Here is a 14701-nt window from a genome sequence, read left to right on the forward strand (position 1 = left end):
CGTGTTTAGTTTGATAAAGAAAAGAAAAAGTGAGTTTCCTGTGGTATGTAAAAAGTGTAAACTTCATTATGTCATATGAGAATTTGAGAGGTGAAACGTATGGATTAAACTGAACGATCGTGGAGAAGTGCTTGACAGAAAAATAGTTATTTCATGTTTAGTGATGCAGGAAACATCATTTCTGAACGTAGAGCGGCACTTAATTCGGAGCATGTGAATGTACTCACATGTTTAAAATCATGGATGAAGCAGTATTAACTAGGTGAGTCTTCATACTTTTTGTTATTTATGTTTGTCTGAAAATTCCCGGAGAAATTAACATAATAAATTATAAGCCTCATAATAAATATGTTAGTTAGTAAATAATTAAAATAGTTGTTTTGTAATATAACGATACAATATATACAGATATACAACATTTAATACTTATGCTTATAAGTCGACCTGGTTGGCAAGTTGGAATAGCGCTGGCCTTCTATGCCTAAGGTTGCGGGTTCGATCCCGGCCAGGTCGATGGCATTTAAGTGTGCTTAAATGTGGCAGGCTCATGTCAGTAGATTTACTGGCATGTAAAAGAACTCCTGCGGGACAAAATTCCGGCACATCCGGCGACGCTGATATAACCTCTGCAGTTGCGAGCGTCGTTAAATAAAACATAATATTTAACATTTTACTTATGCTTATCACCGAACACGCGTTAAATTTAACCATAATTGTGTATTACAGTATATTAAAACATTTTTTTCAAATCGATTAAATTCAAATAGTTAATCGATTAAATGTTTTGATCGAACAGCATTAATCACTACACTTGTTTTTTAGTTCACTTTAGTTTTGTTTCTTAGTTTGAGTCAATGAAAATTATTTCCAGAGTTTGTATTTTTTTTTCCAAATTGTCCTTCATGTAAAATAAATTTATACAAATAATCATTTCGTTGGCAGAAAGAAAGGTGAGAGTCAAATTCGATTGCGGAATACAACGTTTTCGGAAACAAGGGAATATCTATAGGGAAAACGTACAAGACAAGAGTTTTAAGGTTACTCACCCCTAGTGGAGAGTGCGATGAACGTCTGCGCATGCCTGAGGATCATATGTGCATCCCACGTGTGTCTGTCGATTGGCAGTCTGACCAGAATGTGCTGAAGGAAGTCTTGGGGCGTAACGGCTGCAATGTCCCATTTTAATTTGGACAGAACCAACAGCTCCCAGCCCTGAAAAAGGAGAGCATGCAAAGTTGAAATGATATGGAGCCGTGCATCCAGGTTCCCAACTCCACCACAACGTCGGCAAGGCAATTCATATCACCAAATCGTGGTGTCACAGGCTTCCTATTTGTACACTTACATCATCGACCTTCTATTGCAGGAAATCTCGCACGTGAATGTTTACAAAAGATAACAGGTCCAGATATTGACTTCTCGCAGAACTGAGTCAAAACCGCATAAAAACATAACAATTTTACCGATCTATTCATCAGTAGAGCCCGGATGGATGGAAATAGTACATTATGCGACGAGCCTATAATGGTAGTAATTAAGACGCGAGTATGTTTGTTTATGAAACGAGCGCAAGCGAGTTTCATAATTTTCATACGAGCGTCTTAATTACCATTATAGGCAAGTTTCATACGACTTTTTATGCTCGACCATATTTCTAACTTGAAATTATTCAGAAGTATTCATGTTATGGTTATGTAAGTGAGAAGTGGAACTGACCTGAATTGTGAGATGTGAGCAGACCCGAAAGTATTGATTTTTTCGGAAACACGAATGTCATTGACCTTGATAAAATCTAGAGAATAAAATGAACATTAGTCTTGATATAACCTGGAAATTGATTTAGAATTGAAAAACGAGATGACAAATTGAATTTATTTGAATATTATTTACAATTAACGCTAATTATTATAGTAACAGAACATAACCTTGTGCGACAGTATTGAATTTCCAGCCTCCGTGACTTTTCGCTAATTGTCTTTCGATTGCATATCCGAGAGTAATCGAAACTTGCTGTTTTATAATGGTACAATCAGTACAAAGGTGATTTTTCATTGGATAAACAACTGAATTATAATGAATAGGTGTACTTTAATGAAGTGCATTAAAGGGCTACTACCAGGTGTATAATTACATTTCGGCATGGTCGAGCATAAAATATAATTTACACATTGTTACACAGATTTAAATGCGTTTTGAGGTATTTAGGAGCGGTAGGGCCAATTTTTATTTTGTCTATTTAAAGCTCTTGCTGACTGCTTTAAAAATAAGTTTATTTATTTTATATCTTAAGATATGTTTAAGCATTTTATTACCTTCAAATTATCCTTGTCATGTACAGGTTTAATGTTGACTATCCTAGTTGACACGAAATTACCAGTATGCCTAAAATCTCCTCCCGTCCATCCAAACGCCATAAGTAAAAAGTGCGAATTGTATCGTTTCTAAGTACTGGCTTACAGGAAATAAGATAAATCTGCCAAATAGTGAAACATAATACTAAAGCTGTGAAATTTAGAAGTCCATCTACATTAACTTGTTTCAAACATGCTCCACTTAGGCCTACTTCTTTTCCGTGTGGTGAGAACTGTTTTCTTAAATTTACAGTGTTATTTATTTTATTTTATTTTATTTTTTTTCATGTTTTGACTCTTCTACCTGCATATTGTGCTTATTTTTTTAAACTTTCTTCTTCATGCTTTTTATTGCCTTCACTGCTTGCCCTTTTAAAAGTTTCTCATGTTTTTAGTTCCCTTTTGCCTACCTATTTTTAAATATTATAAATGTCTAAACATCCGGAATCTAGTTGTAAGAAACCAATTTGAAATTTCTTTTTAGTTTATTGTCCTATAAGCATTACTACTTAACCCTATAAAAATTCTTACAATTTGCAAATCCATAGCAGTAGAAGTCGGTTTCCCGGGTTCGAATCCCGGTTGAGACAAGTTTCATGGTTGAGGTTTTTTCCGGGATTTTCCTGAACTCAATATGAGCAAATGCTGGGTAACTATCGATGCTGGACTCCTAGACTCATTTCACCGGCATCATCACTTTCATTTTATTTAGATGCTAAATAACCTGAGATGTTGATACAGCGTCGTAAAATAACCCACTTAAAAAAAATCAGTTTGGAATATTAATTTTTAAATTGATTTTTTTTTTGCTAGTCATTATTACGCGCTGTCAAATACAAATTTTGTTTGTTTTCGACACTACAACGCATTGATTTCGTCTGCAAGAAAACGTTTATTGTTTTACGTGTTACACGAATGAATGCCGATTTCGAGAGAGGCATTGGCGCTGCATTATGCTATACGATCCATCTCTTACGCAGTGTTAATGTTTTAGTTCGCCTACTGGCCGCCGGCAATCATTCGTGCAACGTGTAATAAAAGATACGAATTTTGTTTAGGTACTTCTTTCTGTATAAATTTTCTCAAAATCCATTCTCATCTTTTCAGATATTGGTATGTCTGCAAGTGAACCGAGGTGATAACGAATTCGAGGGAAAACAAGCTGTTCTTGGTAAGACAAATCAACTGCACGTTTAAAAACCTTCATAATTTTAAGTAGTTGACCAATAAAATAATATTTCTACCCAGTGTTACTTCAAAATCTGACAGTAACTGAAATATTGCGTTTACAACAGCGTATTCTGAAATCATTTAGTCAAACGTCTTTGCAAAATCCACAAATTCTTGCAGAAATACTTCAAGTATACGATGGCAAAACTGTAAAACCATTAAAAACATTCAAAAATTAACATACACCGATTACTACATACACTGTTATCATATTAAATGTAAACACAAAATATATGGATTCTAAGAGGAACTCCAATTTAAGATGCAGAAATGCAGCAGATGTCGGACTTGTAAACTAGCTGATGGAATGGGCAGTCTTGGTGACGTCACCGCTCACATAAACAATTACTTGAAAGGTGAATGTCCTCCTTAGCGACGTCCCATTCATCTCTTCAATGATGTATGTAAATGAAGAGACGACCAATCCTATCTCTCGGTTTATCGTTATAAGTGAATGGAAGTTATGGGTGGGGTGAAGAAATGAATGAAAGTTTTGCAAAGGGAGGAAACCGAAGAATATAATAAGTCCGGGTGCAAATCGCATTATGTCTGCAAGTAGGCCTACTTAATTGCTCGTAATGGACTGCATCAACTACTGTGGTCATTTAGCTTCGATCACAAATGAAGAATGCATTTGCAATAATTCAGTTCTGTGGTTCCAAGGCAAAAAAGGTGACGTCAATTGTTGGCGAATATGAGATTTTGCGATATGTTATGCATCCTGATGGTATCTTTAAGGTGGAAAAGATGATATGGATATTTCTATCATTTTTCTCTCTAACCACTTGTTATGAAATATTATACCATGATTTTATACAGTCGTTCAGACTTCATATTCTCGCTCCTGAAATACTGCAAAAAAAATGACATCACATTTTGCCTTACAGCCACAGAGTTTCGCCTTGTTTTGACATTCTTCTCCGAAGAAAATTACGTGAAAATAAGAGTGTTACTACCAGCTGATAATTATATATATATTATTATTATTATTATTATTACACTTTTACTACGTCATACTACTTTTGACCAATAAAACGGTACGGAACGACATGTTTCAATCAATCATGGCTGCTTACCTACAATTTTATCACTTCCCTAGCATTTGTTTCTTTGTTTGCCAACATTATACTTTCAATAATTGTACCTTTTAAAATCATTCATGTTTATTTCATCATCCTTAATTAAAACTTTTCTATCATTTATCTCTTTATATTATTTAGGTTATGCTATAGCTTCTGCTGATGAGATTATAGATAGTCACGTACCAGAAATTGTTAAAAATATATTGATAATTGAAGTGGAATGCAACTGTTTAATAAAAATGAAACTGAAAGAAAGCTCTTGACTAGTAATCGCCCATAGAGTTCAATGAAGATTGTATAGTTTGCGCAACTGGTAACAAGAGAACAGGTAATAACACACTACTGCCATCTAGCGAAATATTTGTAATAATGAGGTGGCACAATAATGCATTTTCAAGACATTTTAGTAAGTCAATTAATATTTTATTACAAGTACTTTATTTATTGCAGCCTAATCCTTATATACTTTTTAAATCGTGTAATAGTCAATTAAATCCCACTCGAGTTTCTATTTTCTCTAAATAAATCAAAACCTCGAATGAGATTACTGTAGATAAAATTTTAAATAACGTATTTATGGATTTAATTAAAGTTCGTATAAATTTGAGCTGGAAATTATACGTGTTTGTTATTAGCAATTATGTCTTTTCAATGTTGTCAGCTGTTACCAGACATCACCAAAGCACGTAAAATCAGAATGTTGTATATTGAAACAATAACATTTGTTATTTATTTATGATTGATCTAATATTAAAATACATTTTTACCTGGCAATATGAAATTCAATTGTTTGACTAAACAGTTTACGATTCATAAGACTTAACCTAAAAATGTATTTTGTTTGGACACTATAAAATGTAGATACTGTTTATTTATTAATTGTGGTTTAGTCAATTGTCCGAAGACAGGTATGAAGCTCAAAAGAAGACACAACTTATGAGGCAACTAGGCCGGGAGATAATGAGGTAAGGTGGGCAGTTGCTTTTCCCCTCCATTGCATACATCGCTGACTAGTTACATATTATATTAATCAGACTTCAGATGCATACAGACAATTGTTTTTCCTCAGACACATATCGTCAAGTAAGATGTACATATCAGCCAGAACCTCAGTCAGAGGATAATTTATTAATTATTACCGTATTATTTATTAATATACCTCTGACTGAGGTTCTGGCTGATATGTAAGTACATCTCACTTTACGATGTGTCAGAGCAACAATTGTTGCATACATCTCAAGTCTGATTAGTGTAATATGTTACTATAGTCAGCGATATATGCAATGGAGGGGGGAAGGAACTGGCCACCCTACCCCATTATCTCCTAACTTAGTTGCGTTATAATTGATGCTTTATTGGTGTTACTAATGAGGTTCAAAGCTGTCTTCGGATCTCTGACTAAAGAAGATACGTACATTGAAGGGCGTGTTACCAGAACTCGCTAAGTCCATTTGGTAATTTTTATGATTTATACATATACATATTTATGCTCGACCATGCCGAAATGTAGTAATTATACACCTGGTAGTACCCCTTTAATGCACCTCATTAAAGTATACCTATTCATTATAATTCAGTTGTTCAGCCAATGAGAAATCACCATTGTACCATTATGAAACCGCAAGTATCGATTATTCTTGGATATGCAATCGAAAGACAATTAGCGAAGTCACGGAGGCTGGAAATCCAATACTGTCGCAGAAGGTTATGTTCTGTTACTATAATAATTAGCGTTAATTGTAAATAATATTCAAATAAATTAAATTTGTCATATCGTTTCTCAATTCTAAATCAATTTCCAGGTTATATCAAGCCTAATGTTCATGTTATTCTCTAGATTATATCAAGGTCAATGACATTCGTGCCTCAGAAAAAATCAATACTTTCGCGTCTGCGCACATCTCACAATTCAGGTCAGTTCCGCTCCTCACTTACATAACCATAACATGAATACTTCTGAATAATTTCAAGTTAGAAATATGGTCGAGCATAAAAAGTCGTATGAACCTTGCCTATAATGGTAATTAAGACGCTCGTATGAAAATTATGAAACTCGCTTCCGCTCCGTTTCATAAACATACTCGCGTCTTAATTACTACCATTATAGGCTCGTTGCATAATGTACTATTACATGATTATGTTTAAGATCTCTATCATTATATTTTAAGCTTATTTTCTTAAAACAACGCCAATCCTTGTCTAAAAGTTTGTGTTATTGTGCATATCACTTGAAAACTCGCTCAGTCCGTAGACCGGTGGATAAAAAAACTAGACCATTCCTTTCATAAAAATTGACTTAACGCGTTACTCACTAGTAACTTTTGTTTCATGAACGTTGGCAACTTCTTTAAAGGCAAACTTTGCTGTCAACGTAACAGAAAAGTAACTACCAGTAATAATATTTGTCAGTATCGAAATTAGAAACAAAGTTGGCAAAAGAAAATGTAGCCTGATAAATAGAAAACATTATAATCCACTAGGAGATGTAATAGCGAGAAGTGATTAGGTTTCACTCTTAGGATAAAAAGCAAGGAGCTGAACTATAGCCTATTTACTAGGCGGGTTTCGAAGTCACTACCGTGGTGACTTCAAAAGGTTGAAGTTGCCCTCTATAGCCATTGTGTACGTGGCGGTCGGAATATATCAAAGGTAATAATGCAATTAGCAAAAGATTTATACTACATATATATAGCAGCATATTGTATAATTATATAAGAGTCCGGAATCTAATAATGGCAGTATTTTGGGTGCTCCGATGGAAGCCTAGGCACCAATTAGCCGGGACACGGATGTCAGATGGTCCACTCTTGCGCTCCGCCTTGTTTTGTTGAAGTACCTACCTATCTCGCGGAGGAGAGGAGAGCTCAGACAGGAATGCTGAACTTTTTTTTATTCCCAGACCCCTCATTCTTCTTCTGGTCGGTAGATAAGGGATGAGAATAAACCGCCAAAGTTAACTAACGATCAGCCTGTCTAGATCTCTCTCCATGGGTGGGAGGAGTGGGGAGGAAGAGAGGCTGAGTGAGGTACCTTCTCAGAAGACTGTGGGCGAGGTAAGCAAGGAGGGGGCAAGGACTGTACCTTGTTAAACAGGTTCACCCCAGTCTGAAAAGCTTGACCGCCCACATTCCACAACTTCCCCTTCCACCGCCGCATACCACGAAGAAATAACCTTCTCACTACACAAACCCCACCAATTGCTGAAAACATTGCCCCTTATCTGTGCAACCAGATCCACATATAAAACTAGATCGATATGACGTAATGATTCACTCTGCCTTTAGCTTGCGTTATATTCGCACTGACGTTTCTTCCGACACCTGGCACGATGATAACAGAAAACGAACCAAGTTACGAATCCGGTGTAATACATATAACAATTATTACATAGTGATTCAGCAAAGGTATACAGATATAGAAGTATATAGTAGCAGATGTTTCAGTTGTATTGTATTGTATTTATTAACATTCCATGGTAATTCATACATTGCTTCACAGCTAGAATATGGAACAAGTCAAAAAAACTTAATACTATTATAAAGTCTTAATTTATAGTCACAGTCTAGATGAAATATATACAGAAGAGATTTACAATATAGTCTACTAGTACAACACACAGTTTTAGTATCAATTTCATGAAGCGTTATTGAATGTCATGAATTCACCTACAGAATAAAAGGCATGAGAAATTAGGTACTTCTTTAATTTGCCCCTAATTAATCTTGTTTTGAGTTTCATTTTTTATATAGATAGGGAGGCTATTAAAAATTTTACTGCCATATAACGCACTCCTTTTTGATAGCACGATAGACTTGCCGATGGAGTATGAAAGTCTTTTTTTTGGCGTGTATTTATGCTATGAACTGTTGAATTAGTTACAACATTTTCACGATTACATAAGAGGAAGATTATTAATGAAAAGATATACTAACAAGCCATGGGCATTATTTGTAGTTTTTTGAAAATAGTCCTACAAGATTCCCTAGATTTGGCACCTACTATTATTCTAATTACTCTTTTTTGTAATAGGAATATACTGTTACTATCTGTGGAATTTCCCCAGAATATTATTCCTAAACTCATTACCGAGTGAAAGTATGCAAAGTATATTGTTTTTAAGGTATTGATATTTACTATCTTTTGCATAGATCTAATAGCAAAACATGTTAAATTTAGTTTGGGGGTAATTTCTTTAATATGATTTTTCCAATTTAACACATTATCGAAATTTGGTTGTTGTTATTTCTAATAGGGATCTATTGTTAATTATTGCGCTAGAAATTTGCGAGGTTGAATTTGGACAGGATTTAAATTGAATTAGACAGAATTAACGAAAAGGCGTTGTACAAATTCCTGACACATTAAATTTGTATGCATAATCAAACTACATGTATAAAACTATAATTGATATTAGACCTACAAATTAAATTGCACATCTTTGGGAGACAACTGAAGTGTACGTTTATCCCGAATCATGTCAACAGGTGTATGAGCTCACAATGTTTTATAGGGGACTCTTAAAGAGTGGAGCAATTTTTAAAAGCAATTTTTATTACTGCACAAATCGGGACCAAAATCTAAGATACTGTAGTGTTGGCTGTTACGATTTAATTTCTTACATCAATTTTACATAATTATGCTACAATTGTTTACATTACTTGTACTTTCCTGTTTGTTGTAATTGTGTGTAACTTATACCATGAAAATTTCCATGAATACAAGGCAATTGCTTTCACTTGGTATTTGTTGTTGTCTTTTAACTTTTATTACTGCACAAAATTTGTTCTATTATTGCACATACTGGTTTATTACTGCACAAAATGTGTATGACTGCACACTAAAAAAAACAACTCTGGAATGGCGTACTCATGTCAATGCAGAATTTTTGTTGTGGGCGTACACTATCGTCGGAAGATTCTTCAGCAAAACTTAATGGTCGTTTTTAGCAAGCAGTCGTGGTAAATAAGTTCATGGAATTTTGCTGTCGCCTACTGACATCCACAAGAACTAGTAAAAGGTCACGAGAATAATAATAATAATAATAATAATAATAATAATAATAATAATAATAATAATAATACATAACCAGGTACGATAGAATTTAACACAAGGAAGTCATATATACATATTTCGAAATACAGTAATACAGTGCTATAGTTGGGCTGGTACGGCGTACCGTGTAAAATAAAAACTCGGTGTTACCGTACCGGAAAAAAATAGAAACTTGAAAATATATTAATTATGTTTAAATAGTGTTTTCATATGGAGGATGTTAGCTATTTGAAAAACATTTTGATTTTTATAAACATTGTAATATTCGTTTACCCTTAAAACTAAAGAATTATGGTATTTTACAAACAACTTCAAATTAGTGTAATTCTGAAAATATTGAGATGACAAATGTTTATGACATTGTTTGCTCAGAATGTCTTCGGAAATAAGCTCCGTAAGTGACGGTAAATCCTCGTGAATCACCCTGTATAACTGTAACAATGAAAATTATTGTATTTGTTCGATTGTTACTATCTTTTCAAAATACTCTTTTGTTTCTTTCAGTGCCTCAAACTTACACGAAAAACTTTGAGAGTTTTATTTTCATGTGGTACCAATTTTACATTTCTACCTGTATACATTCAAAAAATATAATCCTCTGAAGCCCCACCATGACTTTTGGGACACAGTGTAGAGTACATTATTACAATGATTTGAAAACAAGAACAGACTTCCCCGTCTAAAAAAACTTAAGTACTAAACATAATTTTAAAAATCTATAATACCATAATCCAGATCTTGCAGAAACCCCTGTCGGATTGTAGCCCTTAAGTCATTGTCCTTTCATCCTGTTACCAGGATTCCGAATTGAAGGGTTCAGAACCATAGTGTGCCAAGCGCCATTTATTAAAAACGGAGAAAGCAAGGGTTAAAGTTAAGTGAATACCATAGTTTAATGAAGACTGATATATCATTTAGCTTTAATGTGTATACTTTATATTACTTGCTATATGTTTCCATTGAATTATGGTAATAACTTCATTTTAATCCTTGTTTTCTACGTTTTTAGTAAATGGCGCTTAGCCCACTATGGTTCTGAACCTTCAATTGTAAGGTCAGCAGTGCATGTGCTAACATGAAGACTGACATACCACTTAGTTTTAATGTATATACTTTATATTACTTGCTATATGTTTCCATTAAATTATGGTAATAACTTCATTTTAACCCTTGTTTTCTACGGTTTTAGTAAATGGCGCTTGGCCCACTATGGTTCTGAACTCTTCAATTGTAAGGTCAGCAGTGCATGTGTTAACATGAAGACTGACATATCATTTAGTTTTAATGTGTATACTTTATATTACTTGCTATATGTTTCCATTAAATTATGGTAATAACTTCATTTTAACCCTTGTTTTCTACGGCTTTAGTAAATGGCGCTTGGCCCACTACGGTTCTGAACCCTTCAATTGTAAGGTCAGCAGTGCATGTGTTAACATGAAGACTGACATATCATTTAGTTTTAATGTGTATACTTTATATTACTTGCTATATGTTTCCATTAAATTATGGTAATAACTTAATTTTAACCCTTGTTTTCTACGGCTTTAGTAAATGGCGCTTGGCCCACTATGGTTCTGAACCCTTCAATTGTAAGGTCAGCAGTGCATGTGTTAACATGAAGACTGACATATCATTTAGTTTTAATGTGTATACTTTATATTACTTGCTATATGTTCCCATTGAATTATGGTAATAACTTCATTTTAACCCTTGTTTTCTACGTTTTTAGTAAATGGCGCTTGGCCCACTATGGTTCTGAACCCTTCAATTGTAAGGTCAGCAGTGCATGTGTTAACATGAAGACTGACATATCATTTAGTTTGAATGTGTATACTTTATATTACTTGTTATATGTTCCCATTGAATTATGGTAATAACTTTATTTTAATCCTTGTTTTCTACGTTTTTAGTAAATGGCGCTTGGCCCACTATGGTTCTGAACCCTTCAATTGTAAGGTCAGCAGTGCATGTGTTAAAATGGAATAGATGAAAATTATAACTAACAAACATGTTGTAGACGGGATTCGATCACGCGTCCATGACTTTCATGTACCGATGAAGTTCCGAGACTCAGTGATGTCCATTAATTTCTCCGCATCTTTCAATTACATGCGATAAATTAAAAAAAAATAACGGACAATAATCCCGTCAGCAGCACCAAGGAAATAAAGCGCGACTTTTCAATATTAGCTATTAAAAATAATTGCTTAAAGTTATGTGAGAACTGGGAAAAGGTATTTCCCTTTACAGCGTGCTGAATCGGAAAGACTGGAGGGCTATTCACCTGCAACAGAGCTCGAACAGGTTCACTGAATGGGCTTTAACTCGGTGCCGATGCTTTTGTCCGTCAGGAGAAACACCAAGCACACTTTCACGCGGTGAGAAGGTTTTACAGGTTTTTCATGGACACTTCAGCGACCATCAATCAGGATTTATTGCTATGCTTCATACCTAACGCACATTTCAGATCCTCCTGTAATTAAACTACTTGTAGAGTTGGGATAATATCCCGCATAGAGCAGCGCGATTGCCCAGTATATCTTAAGAGCAACTTAACAAAGACAGTGTCGACTGATGCCCACCCACAGATTCGTGTAAACGATGACGTAACGTGGTATAATGCTGTGCCAATATTAGCAGCCGTCCACGGTTCTTAGTACCAGCACTGAAAACATCGAATTCTTGCAACAATTTCTCAATTCGTAGGCTCGTATGTACGGAGTTGGACGGATGTGAACACGGCAAATAACTAGGAGGGGTTTACCTATTGTATAAACTTTACGAAATTCACTAAAACATTATGTCAGGTTCAAAATCGAAACTACTAGATGCTTTTCGTATTCAGTAATTCATAGCTGTCATTGCATCTAAATTTAATTGAAAATGTCCGAGTTATGTCAGCTAAAACTGTTAATTATAGATAAATAAAATAAGCTAAGTTCAAATATCTGGGAGCAACAGTAACAAATATAAATGATACTCGGGAGGAAATTAAACACAAGATAAATATTATTCGGTTGAGAAACTTTTATCATCAAGTCTGCTGTCGAAAAATCTGAAAGTTAGAATTTATAAAACAGTAATATTACCGGTTGTTCTGTATGGTTGTGAAACTTGGACTCTCACTTTGAGAGAGGAACATAGATTACGGGTGTTTGAGAATAAGGTTCTTAGGAAAATATTTGGGGCTAAGAGGGATGAAGTTACACGAGAATGGAGAAAGTTACATAACACAGAACTGCATGCATTGTATTCTTCACCTGACATAATTAGGAACATTAAATCCAGACGTTTGAGATGGGCAGGGCATGTAGCACGTATGGGCGAATCCTGAAATGCATATAGTGTTAGTTGGGAGGCCGGAGGGAAAAATACCTTTAGGGAGGCCGAGACGTAGATGGGAAGATAATATTAAAATGGATTTGAGGGAGGTGGGATATGATGATAGAGAATGGATTAATTTTGCTCAGGATAGGGACCAATGGCGGGCTTATGTGAGGGCGGCAATGAACCTCCGGGTTCCTTAAAAGCCAGTAAGTAAGTATATTACTACATAAAATTTGCCCCAAAAGGGCTGTATAAAACTCCAGAACCAGAAGAAAAAAAATGAAACTAGAAATCGAAGCACTTAAATAAGGTACCTATAATATTATTTTCCCAGGAATGAAGATATGAATTGTAATTTTGTAGTATTAATATGATTATTACTGTTACAACTACTACTTAGGCCTACTTCATGTACACCAAGGGAAATTGGCTCGTGTTATTTCCATCAACGTAGAGCATTCATTTCTTTTATGGTACCTGGGAATTTAACTCGAGTTAAACCTATTTCAAAATCATATTTACACACAATTCTTTATCGCATAACGCACTCAAATTAAATTTCCCTCCAGTTGCTCAATAAATATTATTACAATAAATTTTGTCGAATCCGTCTTTTTATCTCGTCATAAGCGAGTAGTGCGGTATTGATTTTTGTTGTATATGTAGCGTCCGAGATACAGGTTTAGTCGTTTTTCTACTTACTGTACCTATACCAGTAATATTTCAACAATTTTGTTGATTCGTCACTTTTTTTTTTAATTTTCTGTTTCACTAATCATATCTACGAGCAAAGAATGCATAGAGTAGACACTAGCATTTTAATACCATTGGAAGGAGTGACGCCACTTTGATGACCTGACGCCATCTTGTTGCTACCAAAACATTGCAAAATAGCTATTACGTTATAGGAGATCTTATGCAGTACATGTAGGCATATTGAAATTAGTTAATTTATTAATTGAAACATCACAATAAACTGCCCATGTGCTAACCGGACACCCAATGTTTTGGTAGCATCATAATGGCGGCTGTCCACAAAAGCGGCTTCACCTCCAAGCTACCCTATGCATTCTGTGCTCGTTGAATCATATTTCTGTAACTATTGCCAAATGTTCAGCCATGAATTTTATAGGCCTATTGCCTATTTGCAGGAGGCCAAGGTCACACCGGCCAATGAAATACTGTATAAAACCACAGTCTAGTCTATACAGTCACGAAGCTTAATACGTAAGGAATATGCATCCATAGATAGTTGCTAACCACTAGGATCGCTACTATCGCCTCATCACAGACAATGCGAAATTGTACCGGCACAGTCTATTGTTCCTAGTACCCCCACAACTCAAGCTTCGTGACTGTATATACTAGAATGTGATAAAACTAGCAATTTATTATCTTAATAATACCGATAATATAATTATTCGTATTCGGGAAGTCTCGGGTTCAAACCCCGCGACCGACCAATCTGCCTGGGGTTTTTCATGGTTTCTTTCAATCACAAAGGCAAATACCGAATTGGAAATTTACATGCAATGATTCATCACCGCCTCGATCACCAATATCATAAACATTATTCAAAATCTATAATCAGTCACATGAACACAAAACCATCTACAACATACAATAGATATAGGAACTCAACAATAGTGAGAACGG

General features: G+C 34.9%; 1 protein-coding gene across 1 annotated transcript in view; it reads right to left on the bottom strand.

Annotated features, from left to right (window-relative positions):
- LOC138697641 (G1/S-specific cyclin-D2-like) overlaps positions 1-14701 on the bottom strand; it is an 82003-nt gene that overhangs the window by 36002 nt on the left and 31300 nt on the right. The window contains exon 3 of the mRNA XM_069823067.1: positions 1047-1212. Coding sequence (XP_069679168.1) covers positions 1047-1212 — 166 coding nt within the window. The remainder of the gene's footprint in view (positions 1-1046; positions 1213-14701) is intronic.

The sequence above is a fragment of the Periplaneta americana genome, chromosome 4 (genome assembly GCF_040183065.1).
Source record: "Periplaneta americana isolate PAMFEO1 chromosome 4, P.americana_PAMFEO1_priV1, whole genome shotgun sequence".
Taxonomy (NCBI): domain Eukaryota; kingdom Metazoa; phylum Arthropoda; class Insecta; order Blattodea; family Blattidae; genus Periplaneta; species Periplaneta americana.